Source organism: Pteropus vampyrus, unplaced genomic scaffold (assembly GCF_000151845.1).
Source record: "Pteropus vampyrus isolate Shadow unplaced genomic scaffold, Pvam_2.0 Scaffold435, whole genome shotgun sequence".
NCBI lineage: Eukaryota > Metazoa > Chordata > Mammalia > Chiroptera > Pteropodidae > Pteropus > Pteropus vampyrus.
Genome location: NW_011889216.1, coordinates 158,077 through 173,413, shown reverse-complemented (window position 1 = coordinate 173,413; position 15,337 = coordinate 158,077). Strand labels below are relative to the sequence as shown.

Here is a 15,337-nt window from a genome sequence, read left to right as displayed (position 1 = left end):
TTTTTGTCCCCTTGTTCAGATGAGCAAACTGAAACACTGAGATTAACTGACTTTTTGGATTACACATCCAGATACTAATAATAAGATTTCTTGTTGCTTGATTTCGTCCAAGCCTATTTAAAGGGACATGTTAGGACTTACAGTTTTTCTAAAAGATAAGTTCTTGAAAGTCAGAATCTGACAAAATTAGTTTTCCATCTCTCAAATGTTTACTAAATACAGTGTATGTCTAGCACTCAGAAATTTAAACACTTTAGAGAGTTCAGGTTAGGAGTGATCTTAGCTGGGTAGACTTGAGGTTCACATTTTTGTGTACTTTATGGTACTTAGTGCTTGGCATGTAGATGAGGCACCATTCACGGTTGTAGAATGCATGAATAAATGAATGAGCTCCTTCCTCTGGCTGTCTCTATGGAGGACCTCTGGAGAGTAAACAGTTAATGAGAAAAAGCCAAAGGAAGAGACTTTAAGAATTGGTAGGCCCTGAAAGTGCTTTCCCAGTAGGCAGCAGGTCCCCTGTTAAGAACTCAGGCTAAATGAGAAAAAGGCCCAGGGGAAAGTCCTGGCGGTCAGAGTGAACTTACTTAAATAAGTAGAAGCAGAGCGCCTGCAAAGGAAAACAAGCGCCCGAACTTTGGACCCTGGTGGTGGTAGCGGTGGTGGAGTATTTCAAACCATTTAGCTCCAATAACACATAGGAAGAAAAGAGATTTACTGTAGACCAGTCACTGAGCCAAGCACTTTATAGACATTATCTCATTGACTCTTTCTACAACCCCATTAAGTAAGGGGAATCCATATTTTACAGGTAAGGTAACCGAATCACCTAGCAAGTTAAGCTACTTAGCTACTAAGTTAACAGAGCTGGGAATTTGAACCTAGGTCTGTCTACCCTACTAAAATCTCTCTGCTCCTTTCCTAGGCCAATTTTCCTTTGAAGCAGAAGGAAATAAAGGCCCGATTTGGCCGACATATGCAGAAGTTTAAAAAGAAAATGCTCCCAGAAGTAAATATGCTCAGTTCTGTCAGCCATCTCAGAAAAGCCCTCCAGCAGCAGCAGTCATATAAAACAGCTGTCTCTCTTGGCCCTGAGGTGATCACTTTCAGGAATTTGGTTGGCTTGTAATTCATGAATAAAATTCAAGCTTATGCCTTAGGGTGTGCATCTTAAAATTTCCAGAGTTCCAGTTCTCTTTGTTGGAGAATGAAGGCCTGGTGCCAGCCTAGAGAATTATATTAGAATGCCAGATTTTTTTTTGCTAATTAAATGATTTCCTGTAGTCTTATTAATAAGTTTCTGTCCCGTGCTGTTCTCCTTGTCTTGTTTCTGGCTGTGGCCATAAGATGGTGCTGCAGCTTTGCAGTTAGCCTTAGGAAAAGGCTTTGGGAAGAAATACCCATTGCAGTTGTGAAGCAGACGGGGAACCAGTTGGGTCTCAGAAGTGTATGTGTAGGAGCTGTTGCTTTAGGGCTTCTTAATACGTTCCTTTTGTGGAGGGCATTTTTCAGGTTTCCAGGAGAGGTGGGTAGGGCTGTACTAATAGAAATCTTTAGGGCTGACATAGAGCCAGGTAGGTTATTTCTCTCTGCTGTGTGGTCTGGATCCTTTTGGTGTAGACTAAACAACCGCAACTGGGAAGAAACTTATATAATCTCTTTCCTTCCACTCCATTTAGAGACACTGTACTAAAAAATCAGAGTAGGCAAATCCCATTGACATAACTTTTGAATTCAACTTCTTAGACCTGTATTTCCGACTTCTGCCTTATTGCAATTGAAGTATAAATCATCTGGGCCTCATTGTGCAACTTCTTCTCTTACTCCAAATAGCAAGTGTTATCTCTTTGTTTGAGCCCGTGGTCCTTATAAGTCTAGTTATCAATTCAGAACAGCAGGGAATCTTTCTGCTTTACTTAACTGAGTACAGACTTCCCATCCATGCGAGAGTTAGAAGATAGCATGACTTGAGATTGGAATTAAAAGTTTTAAAAAACAAGAGTTCATGTTCTGGCTTTGCCACTTACCAGCTTTGTAGCCTTGGGCAAACTAATCAACTTTTTTAAACCTCCCTTTCTTTACCTGTCAAATGTTAAATAATAGTTTTGACCTTTTATGGTTACTGTGAGAATTAAATGAGATAATCCATAGCTTAGCACATAGGCTTGGCACATAAATGCTAAAAAAAATGTTAGCAGCAGTAATTACTGTTGCCACATATTGTTCAGCAGAGATGCTGCTTCTCTGTTGTATTTAGAAGTGGTGTCTTTTTTACCAAGTGTCCATATACTATACTCAGGACCGATTTCTGTTTTTTTTTGTATCATCGGTCAGCAGATTTAACAGATCTCTCTCTTTCTCTCTTCCTTCCTCCCCCACCCCTCTAAATTAATGCTATAGGAGGCTAGCAAAACCTGTGTTTAAAGCCTGTGTTTCTTTTCTTAACTGTGAGGATTAGGCTCTGGTCTCTCTTAGGTTATAATTTGATTAAAATAATTTTATTGCCAACTGAAAAAATAGAAAATATATCTGTCTTGCTTGTTATTTTCTTATGGACATCTTGCTGCAACAACTGAAATCTTTTAAGTCTGGGGGCCATAATTGCAGCATCCCAGCCATGGTTCTTCTTGGCCCACCCCTTCCTAGTTGGTACCAGCAGCGCTGATTTGCCTTTTCCCTCTTTCTCCTTCTCTTCCTCCTCTTTCCTTCATGTTACCTTCTCCCATGGCCTCTTCTTTCCCCCTCCCTTTTCTCTTTACTCTTAAAATCTCCCTCTCCTCCTCCCCCTCCCTAATTTCTCCCCTCCCTTGGTTTCTAGCTCCTTTTTGCTTTCTGTTTGTGTTTCTGAGGGCAGTGCTCCAATTACCTCATATTTGGAGAGAGGGAGCTGCAGCCAATCCGGTCTCTGTCTGCTTTTAGGTCAAGTGATTTCTGAACTGCAGTGAGATGCTTTGAATTTGTCTTGTTGCAGCTCTGAGCCTGTAAGATGGCTGTCTGAATCAGCAGCGGCTGGAAGAGACTGAGAGGCGGGGAGGGAGGGAGAAAGAATTGGAGGGTTTGCCGGCATAGTGCATGTTTTTAAATGTGCATCTAATCCGATGAAGCCAAGGTTGGGATTTCTCTGGGTTCCCAGGACCAGCTTAGCTGCGTTTTTGCTGAGATTAGGAGGGGAAAGCGATGGGAAATTCACTGGGCTGTGTTAAGGAGCCGAAAGATTCAGTAGCTGTTCCTGAGAAGGCTCCTATATCTCCTAAGAAAAGAGTTAGGTTCAAAAGGAAGTGGAGGGGGAAGAAAACCCCTACTCCAGAGGTATCTCCTGAGGAAGAACCCGTAGAAGGAGCTGGAGTCATTGAAGAGACTGAAGCCCCAACGAAGTTAACAGTGAGTCTCCGAAAGGAAGGAGTGGGAGGTGTAGAGCATCCCCCCCGAGACATTTTCGTTCCTGGGGACTCGGCTTCCAACTCACAGGTTGGAGATCAGGGAATGGTTGTACAGGTGAAGGGGAGATTCCAGGGTGAAATCCAGACTGCCCACCTTTTGCTAGGGAATGAGTCTTCAGTTGCTGGAGGGGTTTGGGATTCCCCGGAAGAGGGGATGACTGTCATCGCTCACCTGCTTGATAACCCAGCAGAAAGGAACTGTGAGAAGTCAGTGAGCCAACTGGTGGAATTTCCGAGGACAGCATCCTGCAGCAGCCGGGCCGTGCTGCTGCCTTTGCAAGGAGAGACTGCAGTGGAGAAAGCAGATACTCAGCCTGGATATGAGAGCAGCGCTTTCCCCAGGACAGACTTCCCCACCGACACAGGAAATCAAGACTCAGAGGGCTGGAGTGTGGGTGGAGGAACCAAGGGTATTTTAAGTGCCCCTGAAATAGGTTCCTGGATTGCAGAGTGTTCTGTCCCTTCATCACTACTGGACCAGTCGAGTGGCCATAGTCGCACAGAGCCTGCCCACGTGGGTCGAGTGCCGCCCCATGGTCCCAGACTGCCTACTTCTCACAGTGATTTGTCCATTGGTGGCATGACTGTGAGCATTTTGCCCTCCTCCTCTGGCTATGGCAGCGACGGGCCTCACTTACATGGGATCCAACCTAAAGATACCGAACCTGAAAAGAGCTCCACGTCCTTCTCAGAAGAGGATGGCACCCTTTCTTTGGAGGCAAACCACACCCCATCGTGGGGTCTGGAGGAGGTAGGTGGGCATGTCCAAGGGATGCGCAGACGGCTGTTTGGATTCCTGGCCCTCAAACTTATCAAAGTTAGTGTGGTGAGCAGCGAGGATCTTGGGGCTTCTTCTCAAGCTTACCCCTATGTCAGGGACTGGGAGTTAGTGACTCCTGGGCTTGGCAAATGAATCTATTTTGGGTCCGCCCCAGGATGCTTGGAACCAAGTCTTGTCCCTGGAGAATCCTTGATTCTGAGTAACCATGCAGCATAATTACTCAAGCTGTCACGTGGAGTTCTCTCTCAAGGTTCAGTGCTAGTTAATACTTAACTCTCAGGTGGGTCTGCATATCAGCCTCCCTGCCACAAGAAGTTTGCGGTGTGGCACAAAAGATAATGGAGGCCTAGTTGAGCCTGAAGTGAGTGGAGATGGAGTGAGGGACGTCGAAGGGATGAGGGTCGAAGCAGCTATCTTCATGTAATTGCTCTTCTCCCTGAGAGAATGATGTTCTTACGAGAGCTGATGCAATCCCACTCCTGCAGGGACACTGCTAGTGACAACTCTCATCAATATTTGTACCGGTGGAGAGGACTAATCTTCCTTTGGTTCCTAATTTTGGCATTAGAGGAGAGGGACATAGAGTTATCTGGAGGTTAATCCAGAGGAGATAATTGGGAAAGTTTGAAGGTCTGAGGCTAGATAAAAGTTGGTTTTCTGATTGGACTTGTTTATAGCTCCAAGTTTTTGTTTGGCATAGGTGGTGTTAGTAGTGATGGCGGTGGGTGCTGGGAATGTTTTTAAGGTCAAGGAACAAGTGAGAATTCAAGAGATGTGTACACTGAGAGAGGAGGGGAGGAGGACTCAGCAAGACCCTGAGTGGCACAGGGTCTGGCATGTGGGTGTGTGATTGTGTAGGTGACAAGTTATAATTCACCAGTGATGAAGAACTTTTGTTGGCATGGCAGCCTCTACAGCAGAAGAAATAAACACTTTAGGATCCCAGAGCAGCAAGAGGTGGAAGATGAAGCTGGGCGTTTTCCTTGCTGAGACTGAGGGTAGCTGCCCTGACGTCTTACCTGCTGGTGCCCTCCTTATCACCAACAGCGTGACGCTAAGGAGAGACACAAATTTTTAGCTGATCTATGTTTAAAATGCCCTCTTTGGGGGATGAATTTCCCTCATGGCTAGGCCCATCTCAGTGCCCTTTGTTAGTATAGAGTTTGGAGACTCTCAATAGCTGCAGGGAAAAGTGACCATTGAAAAATATTATATGGTTGGGCAAGAGACCTCCTTGGGATTTTCCATATGAGAGAGAGAGAGAGAGATGTTGGGAAGGAAGGCAGTGAGGGGCACCTGGGGTGGGGTGTACAATTATTTGAGTTTCATCAAATGAGAGAGAATGTCAAACTGTGCTTTTATCTTTCTGTGGAATGAATATAGAGTACTTGGGGATAAAACCAACTGCCAAACTGATTGCTCTTTTGATACCACTAGCATTAAAGTTGAAGTCGTGGAGACATAATATTTAAGATGCATGCTCATAATTGAGTGTGAGATTTTCAGAAAGTTTGGAGTGTAAAATTTTAAGAGACTCCTAGTGGAAATCAGTTCTAGATAAGGGACCTTAGGTGACCATTGACACTTTCAGTATGGGGTTTTCACACTGGGAAGGGAAGGTTCTGAACAACTCTGAGAGGAGTCTTAAAGAAAAGATTGGTAGGAGAGACCTTTAGACCATGGTCAGTAGTTTGACAGTCATGTGACTTCTTTTGCTGTTCAGTATGTGAATCAAATTATGGCATTTTGGGGGCAGCCAAGCTCTACATCTCATCCCTTCTACCCTTTCAGAGCAGGCACAGTCAGATTATTCAGCTGTATAGCCCAGGCTGAGAAACTGACTATCAGCTCAGACAGCTGACACATTTCTGAGACTCTGTGTCCATTGTGTGATGTAGGGACCACAGACTGGCCATTTCATATGACAGATAAGAAGTAACTTCTCAAAATAAGTGTAATATCTCTGAGGAATCCAAGTTCCTAAGGCCAAGGGGCCCGAGACCCTCATTGGCCTCTGAAGAGACTATCTCCAGGGAGCTGCTCCCTCATTGGCAGGCTGTTCACAAGGCCTGAGGATAGTAGCAGCCGGAGAGACAGAGGCAGCGTGTTCTGACACTGCAGGCCTGTAAAATGTGTGTTGAGACTCGAGGTGAGAGCATCTGACTGGAGCCTGAATTCCCTCTGCTGAGTTCTGAGAGCACTGGCAGGACACGGGGGTCAGGGGAGCAGCTGCTGCTAGTCACACACCAACTCCTTCCTAAAGAGGAGACAGCTGGCAGCTCAACAGAGTGGATTTTTGGGGGAAGGTTGGGGTTTTTTTGTTTGTTTGTTTGTTTTTTGTTTTTGTTTTTGTTTTGTTTTTTTGATGCTCATTTTGTTTTTAATATGTTAGAGTAGTAACTCTCCTCAGAGAATAATTCGAGTTCAGGGTGATGTGTGTCCTTGGCATAACTCTGGTCACATTGTCTCTGTTGTTGATCAGACCAGGGTATGTCAATGGGAGTGGGACCCAGCTATGGCTGGTCATAAACTTTGCAATGTGTTTTGTTTCTTTACAGGATAGAGATAAATAGGAACTGAGTCTAATTCTTGCTGAGCGCAGCATTTAGATAATAGAACATAAGTTGTCTGCTTTCTTATTTACCTAATATAGTTCATTCTTCCTTTGTCAGGAAGTAGTTAACAGATACAAGATGGCAGGGGCCAGCTGACAAAAATGGTTTTCAGAGTGACAAGTAGATGAGGATTTGGAGCTGGATGGGAACAGATTAACAGCCTTGTACTTTGACATTGGACCAAGGCCTTCTCTGGCCCATTCCTTCTTTCAGGAGGACTCCCTATTCCCAGCTGCCATCAGTGTCCACACCACCTGGCTTATGGAGCGAGCAAGGAAATTTGTTGAAAACCCTTCCTCTTTCCTATCTTGGCTCCTACTGCTAATCTTCCCACACTATTAGTAGATTCTGTTGAATGAAGAATTTGGCTCTATTCCAGTGTCCTTGCCACAAACCTATCTTATAGTCCCTACAATTTTGGATGATAGTAGGATCTATCATTGGATGCTAGGTATGCTGAGAAAAAGATCAGTTGGTATATTATTTTCCGGGTTCAGCCTTTTCAGGGTACAAGTATTCCTTTCCCATTTCTCCTCTTTAATTATAATTTGTTTTACTAATATTGGCTTTATATTGCAAGAAGAAAGCAAAATTAAGCAGATGATACTATTGGAGGAATGTAGCAGTTGAAGTTACAGTTAGATTTTCTTTTTCAAAAAAAAAATACTTAATTAAAAAGATAGCTAAGGAATCTTTTTTTTTTTTTTTTTTTTTTTTTAGGTATAACAGTGGTGTGGTGTGGTTATGTTAAAAATAGTCCTTATCTTTTAGAGATACATACTGAAGTGTTTATGAAAGAAATGATATATGTGGAATTTGCTTCATAATAATAGGAGAAGGGTGAAGTAGGTGGAGTGCAGATGAAATAAGTTGAGCTATGAGTTAATAGTAGTTGGAAATGGGTGTTGGGTACATAGGAGTTCATTATACCATTCTGTCTTTTTTTGTATATATTTGAAATTTTTCATTTCAGATGGACAGTTAAGAAAAATAATGTAAAATTATTATATGATGCATATACCAAAAAAGGACTAATATCCAGAATATAGGAAATGTAGTATAGGAGTAATGGTTAAGAAAGTGGAGCCAACTTGGCTGAGTTTGAATTCCGCTCAACTATTCATTAGCAGTGTTACCTTGGGGCAAGTTACTTAACTTCTCTGTGATATAATTTTCTCATTTGTAAACTGAGGTTAAGAATAGTATAAAATTTGCAGGGTTGCTGTGAGAATTACATGAGTTAATACAAGTAAAGCACAAGAAATGTTAATTATTAATATTATTTAAAGAATCACTACAAATAAGAAAAAGAAATATGCCCTAGTAGAAAAATAGGGCAAAGCCCAGGAATAAGCAACTCACAAAAAAGGAAACCAAAAATGCCTCATATACATGCTTCTTTCTCACTAGTAATCAAAGATATAGAAATCTGAACAACAATAAGATACTTTTAACACTCATCGTATTGGCAGAAAATGAAAAGTTTGGGAATACCTAGTGTAGGTAAGGATGTAGAGTGGCAGAAAACCTCTTCATACCTTGTGAGTAGAGGTATAAATTGTACTGTTATTTGGAAAATAGTCTGACACTACTTAGTAGAACTGAAAAATACCCATATTCTATGCCCTAGGATTTCCATTCTAATTATATTCCCTCGAGAGACCTCCAAGATTCTGATTGGAATACTATCGAAAGGAATACCCCTGACCTTTACCTAACTCTGATGTTGGTGAAACAAAGCTGTTATTAGGTCCTTCTAGCCAAGCATTTGTAATGAACTATTGCTCTGTGCTCTCATCTGCTTCTTGAGTGAAAGTTTTCAGTCTCATACCTTCTCTGTAGTTGGTTAAGGTCAGCTAGAAATCAAGATCTATTTATTAATTACATCTAGTCTCATTCCCTGAGACTTACATAGACAATGTCCAAACTCCTCAGCCTGGTATTCCAACCCCTTCGTAATCGAATCTTCTCTCCTATATCAGTCCCCAATTTGAACCTTCCTTTTTAATAGGTCAACCCCTTAACCATCTACTATTCCTTTTTCAACTTATTTCAACTTCTAATTTTTGCATCTACTTTCTACCTGGAATTTTTTTTTTTTTTTTTGTCTATTCTATAGTACCCTTCAAGTATTAGTTTAACTCATACTTCTTTAGAAATATTTTTTATCACTCCAGCCATACTGATTTTTCATTCTGTTGATCCTCTTTTGGACATTACTATTTACTATATCACTGTTGTTCTCTGGGGGCCTTAAGTTACATATAACTCTTTCGTGTGATCTACCACATATGACTAAATATAAGGTAAGATCCCCTCCTCCCCTAGAAATTAGCCTTCAGAAAAAAGAGAATCTCTTTGTATTTGACTTTTTATTAAGTCTTTCTTGTTATTGGGCTCTCGGTGAAACTATAGTCAGTTCATCAAAAGGATGAATGAATTTGGGTCACCATCTGCTATTTCAATTTATATCAATTTTTGTAGAGATCAGCTGACATAATTGGTTAAACAAAAAAGAGAGTCCAAAAATCTAAGAAAATTTTAGTTATTGTTTTTGGGACTATGACCTAATTTGAAATGTTGAATGTAATTGTATATGTCTTAATCGTATTTTCAAAAAACTTTTAAAAATCACTCATATCACTTGTAACCACTTGCTATGTGTGTTTTATATTATGGAAATCATAAATAAATACCAACAGAATGAATAAAAGACTAACGCAATGTTATGCAACTGGATTCTTATGGTTGAGGGTAAAATTTCTAGTGACTGCATGGATTCAGAAAAGTACTGTCAAATCTCAGAAATCTTAAAAAGAAATGTAGAGGATGTTTTCTAGAGTATTTACTTAAACTATAGTTTTATTTTTTTAAGTAGTTTTATTGATGTCAAAGCTGCAGAGTTTGAATAACATGGTTTTATGAAATGTAAAAATAGAAGAGGCATTAATACTAAATTATTGCATTAGATATGCTGCTTAATTTTAAATATGTGTATATGTATAAATAAATTTCTACAAGTTTATGTATTCAAGAGGACCACACTTCCCTTCCTCCATTCCGCTCTCTCATCCATCTGTTGTCATTTGGGAAAATTTGGGGACTCCCTTATTTTAGCCAATACGACATGTCTTAAATAAGTTCTTACAGGGTAACCATGTCTATTTTTCTGTTTCCCCTTTTCACCTGGCTCACTTCTACTTACATCTTAAAACTAAGCATAGATGTTGTTATCGCAGAGAAGTTCCTTGGCATTGTTTGGGTTACTTACCTCTGTCACAGCATTAGTCTCTGTATAACACATTATCTCCTCTACTAAATTTCTTGAGCTTGAGGCTCAAGGATGTACTTTTATCTTGAGATACCAAGAACTTAAACACAGGTCCTAGAACATTAATGGTTACTCAAGAAATAACAGCCGAATGAATAAATGATGTTTGACTTTTTTTGTTCTCCATGGTGCCTGGAATTGCGTTAAGCACAGATGAGGTGTTGTTCAGTAAATGCTTATTGAATTACTAAGAACACAGGAAGTTTCTAGATATGCTTCAGAAAAGGAATGAGTCAAGCCCTGATAAGTGTAGGTTGAAAGAGAATTCAGGTAGATGTATATGTCTCTGGAATGGTATTGAGGCTTTTCTCCCTCTCGAAATAGCTTTCCATTACAAATCTAGATGAAGGGGAAAGCTCCCTGACACTAAAACTGGGTTTCTGCATTTGAAAGATTAAGGTAAAAGCTTCTGTGTATTCCAAAGGATCGCACTGTGCATATCACATGTGAGTATTAACTGAAGAGATGGACAAAAGCCAAATTTAATTACCGAGGTGATTGTGACGATAATCCCATTTTTCTCATCCAGTTCACAGTCTAGGCAGGGCCCTAATTCAAACAGGATATTTTTTTTCCCCCTTGAGAGATCCAAACACTTCTCTGTGTGGAAAATCTGAAGTAAGGGTATTCATTGAACCATTTTCAGTGCAATATACAAAGATACTGTGATTTGCAGGTAGGCAATACCATCAGAGATAGCGTGCTTGCACTGGACATAACAATGTCAATTAATTAGCCGGAATTTCTTTTTGGGGTAAAAAACATAAACATTCAGATTTCATTTGGCTTATTCAAGTTCTATCTGTTTAGTTCAACAAATCTCCTGTTTGCTTCACATACATGTTTAGCCTTAATATGTATGTGAAGTGGCTACAGTCAAAGTACTGGGATATGTCAGTGGTGGTTGGTATCTAGCCATTGAAACAAGCAGCTGGAAATGTTAAGGAGAACTGCAACAGAATTGGTACTAGGGTTGGGCTGTTTTCCCTGTACTCACAGGATGATGGCTTGGACACTATTATCCATGGTTGGATCCTCAGCTTTGCAACTCTGTAGCTCTTCCCCGTCCCTACCCCCAGTGTACTCAGAGTAGATTGAGTTTTAGGGGATTGACTTTACAGTGATCATACTTGTTAGACATTGATTTAAATTTACTAATTTACAATATGAATTTTAACTGCCAAGTGATAACAGTATCTGAATCAGCCACTCAGTGCGTTTTGTTGCTTTAGGGTATGATATGGGAAGCAGGTAATAATCTGGAGGTTGTCAGGTGAACATGGAGTCAAAGCAGAGAGGTAGTGGGTAGAGAAGAGATTTGCAGGATGATATTACTAGCTGGCATCATCAGAGTTTGGCAGCTTGATTTCTCCTGCAGAAATGTACCTGTCAAGGGAACAAGAATCCTGGAATGAGCTGGTTAGGTCACCATTTCTCTCTCACACAGTCTTAGAGGAAACACATACTGATTTCCTTTTTCTGGACTCCATGCAGGCTACCCATACTTTTTTGTTCTGTCTTTCTTCGACCTCTTAGTAAGAATTCTTAGTCTGCAGCTTTTTTTTACACTAAATAAAGTATTAGTAGAAGTTCCTGGCCCTGTTTTTTCTGATTTTACAGTGTCTTCTGCTGATATTGAATCTAACCTATTATGAGGTGAGTTTGTAAATTTAATACTCACTCAGAGACTCAGAAGTGCCTTATTGGTGATTGTCCCTTTTACTGGCCACCAGGGAGGCTATTACTTTCACAGTGCTGTACCCGATGGAGACAACTGAGAGACAGCTGTTCTGTTGACATGCACTGCCTTCCCTGCCCAAATCACCCAGCCCCAAAACTGTGCTAGGCATGCTGTTTCATTATTATGGGAAGGAAATACATATTCACCAGGCTCTTTACCTGCATCACCTTATTTAATCCTTATAGTGACCCTAAGAGAAGGTCATTATTCTGCTTTAAATATGGGGAAGATGGAGTGCAAGAGGCTTAAGTAGTTTGCCTGAGGTCATTTCTTAGTAAATCCCTCCTTTCAAATGCATATCTGTCTGATCCAAAGGCTTATGCTTTTTCTTATTGACAAAATGATTTTATAGTTTTCATTATAAAAGTAAGATATGCTTACTTTTTATTTAAAGTCTGAAAAAAAGAAAAAGAAAATTGTCTCCAGGGGAGACAACCATTATTAATATTAGCCCAAATTTGTTTGATTATACATGCTGCTTTGAATTTGTTAAGTAAGTTTGCTGTCGTAAAAGTAATGTGTCTCAGGGTTCTAAGTGGACCTAACCCCAAAATACATTTGTTTATTTTTATTATTTATAAACCAAGAGATTATTAGTGAAAACATGTTAAGCATTCTCCATATGACCAGCACAATGCTAGGTGCAATGAGCGATACTCGGAAGGACTGTGATCACTGAGTCTCAGAGCCGGAGGTGATTTCTTCCACGACGTCCCAGCTTCTGCTTGAACATGTCCTGTGTGAAGGAGCTCTTCCTAATGGAGGCTGCTATTCAATTTTAGATGGTTCTGAATATTAAGATTTGGTGTCAACTCCCCAGGAAACCTACAGTCTTGAAGAGATAAGATGAAATATATGAAATAATAGTCAATAATGCAAGATAACATTTAATTAAATGATGATACAGGCTGTATTAGTGCCGTGGAAGTTAGACAAGTAAAAATTAAAGGAAGACCATCATCTGCACAAGAAAGAGCAACAGGGACACTTTGTTGAGTACAGCCCTGTGTTTGGGCTAGGTGCCTTACTGTGTGTAACCTCATTGATGATCACAGCAGTCCTGAAAAAGTAATAGGTGTTTTTCTCACTTTCCCAGTTTTATAACTGAGGTCTAGCTTGAGTTTGAGTTTGGGTTTGAGATTCAAACCTAGGTCTATGTGAAATCAAAGGCATGTACTTTCTTCTCTCCCACACTGTCATCTCTCAAAGTTGGTCCTATGATAGATTTTGGGAAGTTCTTAAAATAACTTTTTTCTTTTTATAAAAATGCACATGATATAGAAAATTTGGAAAATATAAATCACCTATAATGTTATGACTTAGAGATAACTATGATTACTAGTTTGGTGTATTTCCTGTGTTTATACTCATATACATATATACATTATACATATATATGTATGTATAGTTAAATATATATTGTTTATATAAAATCAGTGTTACTATATATATTGTTTTGTATTTTTCTTTTCATAAAATATGGTGATCATTTTTCTATGTCATTAAAATTTTTTAACATCCTTTTAAGTGCTACAAAGAATTCTACCATGTGTATATACTATAATATGTGATTAATCAATCCCTTCTTAGAATTTAAGCTCTATAACTTTCTGCTCTAATGTTTATCATATTTTGATAAAATTTGCACGTCTCTGATGGTTTTCTATTAAGTGTATGTATATTTTAAGATTTTTCATTCAAAGCTGCCATCATTTATATTCTCACCAGTGGCAGTGCATGAGAACATCCAATGTTAAATATTCTCTCCAAAACTGAGTAGTATCATTAAAAAAAAAACACACACACAACTTCTAATTTATAGGTGAAAAAGTGACCTCTCCTGGTTTTAATTTGCATTTCTTTGGCTAACCAAAGAGAGTGAATATATGTTAGGGTTGTCATCTGAGGTGCTGCCAGCCTTGGATCTCCCTCTTCTCAGAACTGTAGTGTATGAAGAAGAGAAGGTTATTCTGTGTCCTGTCTTTTGGCAGATCTCTGATATCTACATTAGCGGAGAGTCAGGGGACATGTCAGCCAAGGAAAAGCTGCTCCTGTGGACCCAGAAGGTGACAGCTGGTTACACAGGAATCAAATGCACCAACTTTTCCTCCTGCTGGAGTGATGGGAAGATGTTTAATGCCCTTATTCACCGGTACAGGTAAATACAGTAGAATTTCAGTATGCCTGGAGGGGCTTCTTTTCATCTGTTTGTAGTTAGTTTTAATGTCACTTTTCCTCCTGAACCAAGAATCAAGAATCTGATTCATTTTATTCATTAAAAAAAAGGAATATGTATTGAACTCCTAGTATTCTAGGCACTGGGCTCAAATAGCAGTGAACAAAACAACAAAAATTATTGCTCTCATGGAGCTTATTTATTTATTAGGCAATGCACAAATATATGCTGTCATTCAGTGGTAAGTGCAGTGGAGGGATGGAGAGTCATGGGGTTGTGGTATTTTGGACAGGGTAGCTAGAGATGGCCTCTCTGATGAGGACTCTGGAGCAGTGCCGTGAGGGAGTGTTTATTTAGAGGAAATAGCAAGTGTAAAGGGCCTGAAGCTGGGGCTTGCTTGGAGTGCCTGAGAAATAGCAGGTGACTAGAGTGAAATTAGTGAGGAAGACAGGAATTTTGAATGACAAATCAAAATTAGTACACTCTTAGTGGTCATACATATGCCCCAATTTTCATTTTGTACTGGGATACCTTTTCCATGAAATCCAACAAGGCTACTGTTGTGTAAGGTTAGAATTAGGGAGCACTGGGCTTCTGGGCTATAATTAAAAGTGGGATTAGTACCTTTCTAAATCTCTTGCTTTCTCTCTAACTCAATGAGTGTTTTTCAGCTCTGGGTACTTTTAAGAGGTTTTCTTTGTGTGGACTTGGTGTGTGGTGTGTAGATGGTGGCCTTTCATGTACCTTGGTGAACTTTTACAGACCTGATCTGGTAGACATGGAGAGGGTACAAATCCAGAGTAACCGAGAGAATCTGGAACAGGCTTTCGAAGTGGCAGAAAGACTGGGGGTCACTCGACTACTGGATGCAGAAGGTAAGAGTCGACTGAAGTTGTATGTATGTAGCATATATTCACTGTTCCTTCTGGCAGGTTCTAAGAAATGTCTTACCCTTTCTCTCTCAGATGTGGATGTGCCATCTCCAGATGAAAAGTCTGTGATCACTTATGTGTCTTCAATTTATGATGCCTTCCCTAAAGTCCCTGAGGGTGGAGAAGGGATCAATGCTATGGTAAAAGAACACATTCTTAAGATACTTTCTGACTTTGATTTGTTTGGTTAGAATGTATTGATTAGACCATGCTTCTTAAGCACTCATTTTATTTATATATATATACACACATATATGTACATATATATACACGTATATACATATATATAGATAGATGTACATGTATATATATATATGTATATAC

At 39.9% G+C, this 15,337-nt stretch overlaps 2 protein-coding genes across 2 annotated transcripts in view; both read left to right on the top strand.

Annotated features, from left to right (window-relative positions):
* MACF1 (microtubule-actin crosslinking factor 1) overlaps nucleotides 1-15,337 on the top strand; it is a 298,908-nt gene that overhangs the window by 135,386 nt on the left and 148,185 nt on the right. The window contains exons 6-8 of the mRNA XM_023523996.1: nucleotides 13,897-14,063; nucleotides 14,844-14,956; nucleotides 15,047-15,153. Coding sequence (XP_023379764.1) covers nucleotides 13,897-14,063; nucleotides 14,844-14,956; nucleotides 15,047-15,153 — 387 coding nt within the window. The remainder of the gene's footprint in view (nucleotides 1-13,896; nucleotides 14,064-14,843; nucleotides 14,957-15,046; nucleotides 15,154-15,337) is intronic.
* On the top strand, nucleotides 3,054-13,258 carry LOC111732225. The gene has a single exon (XM_023523990.1). The coding sequence runs from the start codon at nucleotides 3,175-3,177 to the stop codon at nucleotides 4,348-4,350; it is 1,176 nt and encodes a 391-aa protein (XP_023379758.1). The 5' UTR covers nucleotides 3,054-3,174; the 3' UTR covers nucleotides 4,351-13,258.